This window comes from Lycium barbarum, chromosome 6 (genome assembly GCF_019175385.1).
Source record: "Lycium barbarum isolate Lr01 chromosome 6, ASM1917538v2, whole genome shotgun sequence".
In the NCBI taxonomy this organism is placed as follows: Eukaryota; Viridiplantae; Streptophyta; class Magnoliopsida; order Solanales; family Solanaceae; genus Lycium; species Lycium barbarum.
The window spans coordinates 123276024-123278943 of record NC_083342.1 but is presented as its reverse complement, the minus strand read 5'-3'; the positions used below and the strand labels follow the sequence as shown (position 1 = coordinate 123278943).

Here is a 2920-nt window from a genome sequence, read left to right as displayed (position 1 = left end):
ACTCACAGATTAGTCAAAGAGAGTGGAATTGACTTAAAGACTGTCAAAAGTAAAAACTATCTCCATCTGTAGGAGACAATGATAGACACCCATTTAGGCTATCTTACAGATAGTCGCTATCTGCAACGGATTCTTTTTGGTTTGAATAGGAACACATGCATCATGGTTACAACGGTAAATACTAGAGAAGTCATAAACCTTTTCGGTTAAACACTCAATCAACAAACAGAATTACAATCAGTCAATATAAAAATCTAGAAAGCGGAAAAAAGAAGTACATATACTATCATATACCATACACAAAAGATGATGATCAACAAACTTTCCGATATTTTTATCAAGAATATATCAGGTGTTGAGACAAAGGAAGGAAATATGTGTAAGACCTATTTACAGATTAAGAAGAAGAAAAACACTATAGCACACACCTGTAGTAGGGAAGTAACCGTCCAATAATAAGTGAGATAATTAACCATTGAAAATCGGCTAAGAAAATTGTCCGTAGGCGGCAGGAAGCCTCTGGAAATTGTTACTGTATAAATCTGCAGTTTGTAGAGAAGTCTGCGGGGGTTGGTTCTGAAGCCATGTACTAGTAGTACTCAAATTCAACGAACCTTGTGTCATGAATTGTGTGTCCGATTTTGTTTCTCCGTATAAGTCTTGATGCGGAGAAATTTGATGATGATTTTGTATTGTGTTATTATTATTAACACCTAGTGAAAACGGGGTTTGCATATACTCAGACCATTTGATTTCTTCTCTCTCCGTTTTCCCAGCTCCATCTGCTGCTGCTGATCCCCATGTGAAAGCGGCAGCATTGTTATCGAAAAATGAACAGTTGCTTTGTAATTCGATACTGTTACAGCTACCATTACTGTTGTTGCTGCCATTGCTGCTGATCGTACACGCTTCCCAATTCTGGAACTTGTTGATATTAAAAGTAGTATGATCAGGAAGAAGAGTACTCAAAGAAGGCTTCATATTATTACGTGCCAACGGGGATGTACTAAGAATCGAATTCGACATAGAAGAAAAGCTAGCATTTGCCAAGGAGCCACAGTTGAACTGATCAGATACCATGTCAGCAGAATTCCTGGTAATAGTGGTATTGAAGAGGATATTGGTATTGGGACTATAATTATTGTGAAAGGAGAGATAACTAGACAAATCCGGAGACTTGCAATTGGTGGTGAAGAATTCATGAGTTGGTGGGGCAATATTATTGGTATCAATAAGTGAATACCGGTCCATATTATTTGTCATTGAAGATGCCTTAATTGGCTTTGAAAATCCATTATCATGAGCCTCAACAAAATTGAACTCGTTATTTGAGCTTTCAGAAACTTTGTCATTGTTCTTATTGTTACTGTTTGCCGACGCTTTCTCTTCGTTCTCAACTTCAGAAAGTGGCTTGTGTGTATTTGGATCAATCCCTCTTTGCCTTAGCTTTTTCTTAATTGAAGAGTTCCACAAGTTCTTGATTTCGTTATCTGTTCTTCCAGGCAATCTAGTTGCAATTTGAGACCACCTGCGAGCAAAACAAAAAAATTTAAGGTCAGCCCAGGTTGATTATAACATCATGGTTCGAATCGAATTTTATAAGTATTGTTTTGTTGAAGAACATAATTACTTGTTCCCAAGAACTGCATGAAGTTCAATGATCAAATTCTCCTCATCCTGTGAGAATGTTCCTCTTTTCAAATCAGGCCTCAGGTAGTTAATCCACCTCAGCCTACAACTTTTTCCACACCTCTGTAGACCTGCAACCATTTAAAAAATTATCACTAAAAAGAAAAACGTGAAAACAAAATTAAAACAACAATAATTACGCCTCATATCAAGCAAATCGGAATCCCCTATCAAATAAATTACCGTAAATTTTTCACTTTCAACATGCATTTTCAAGAAAAATGAGAAAACTAACTAAGAAAATTGTTAGTAGTTGTAGTAGTAGTGCACCTGCTAATTTCGGGACAGAGCTCCAACAGCCGTGACCAAATTTAGTAATATGCTTAATAAGTTTCTCATCTTCCTCTGGAGACCAGAGGCCTTTCCTTAACTTCTGTTTGTAGCAACAAGAATGCCTCCCCATGTGATATTGCAATGCTGGAAAATGAAGTCCAAAAAGAAAAGGCAAAGTTTAGTTTGTAATTTTTTTAATTTGAATGCTAAATGAAGCTGGTTGATTATATTTTGTTCTCTTTTCTACTTACTTCCTAAGAAGCAAAGAGAGTTTTAAGAGAGAGAGAGAGAAAATGATATAATGATAGTTAGGAAGGGAGTGGAAGCTGTGGAAAATGAAAGGGGAAGAGGTTGTAGTTGTTGGAATCAATTGGATAGGAGGGAGGAGGAGCCTTAAAAAGAAGGTCGTATTCAGCAGATGATTCGATTTTTGAGGTTTAGTAAATTTATTGAATTTGTTATTGCTCTCGGTCTTAATATCTATTAGTTTGTCCCATAAATAGTATTTTTTTTTTTATATATGGCTTTATTCGGAGTAGAAAAGGTCAAATTAACTAATGTTCGGTATTTTCGGAGATCTTAAATATTTTTTGGAATAAAATTTACTTATCTGGATACAATTTAACAAACTTTTTATTTTAACTTAACAATATGATTTAAACTCACAAAATATTTATGAATTATTTCAGATCACAAATTTTAAAATTATTTTTTTATTAAACTCTATATCGCATCAACATGCATTACAAAAATTGTGAGAGACGGAATATAAATTTTGTTTTCTTTCCCCCTTTTTTTTTTCCTCTAAAATTTCATTTTACCCTTTTGCAATTTGCTATATTTGGAATTTGGAAATGGAGCTCCAATATTCTGACTTGCATTTGTCTTATCAAAGGTTTTTGAGAAATTAATGAGTTTGACAGCACTTGTGGGTCACCAAGACAGATATTTATTTCAT

At 34.7% G+C, this 2920-nt stretch overlaps 1 protein-coding gene across 1 annotated transcript; it reads right to left on the bottom strand.

Moving 5' to 3' along the window:
* Positions 1 to 220: 220 nt before the first annotated feature.
* LOC132598530 (transcription factor MYB61) lies at positions 221 to 2365 on the bottom strand. Its single transcript, XM_060311459.1, has 3 exons — positions 1960 to 2365; positions 1631 to 1760; positions 221 to 1528 (listed from the first exon to the last, which is right to left on the bottom strand). The coding sequence occupies exons 1-3, from the start codon at positions 2090 to 2092 to the stop codon at positions 487 to 489; spliced, it is 1305 nt and encodes a 434-aa protein (XP_060167442.1). The 5' UTR covers positions 2093 to 2365; the 3' UTR covers positions 221 to 486.
* Between the last annotated feature and the right edge of the window lie 555 nt (positions 2366 to 2920).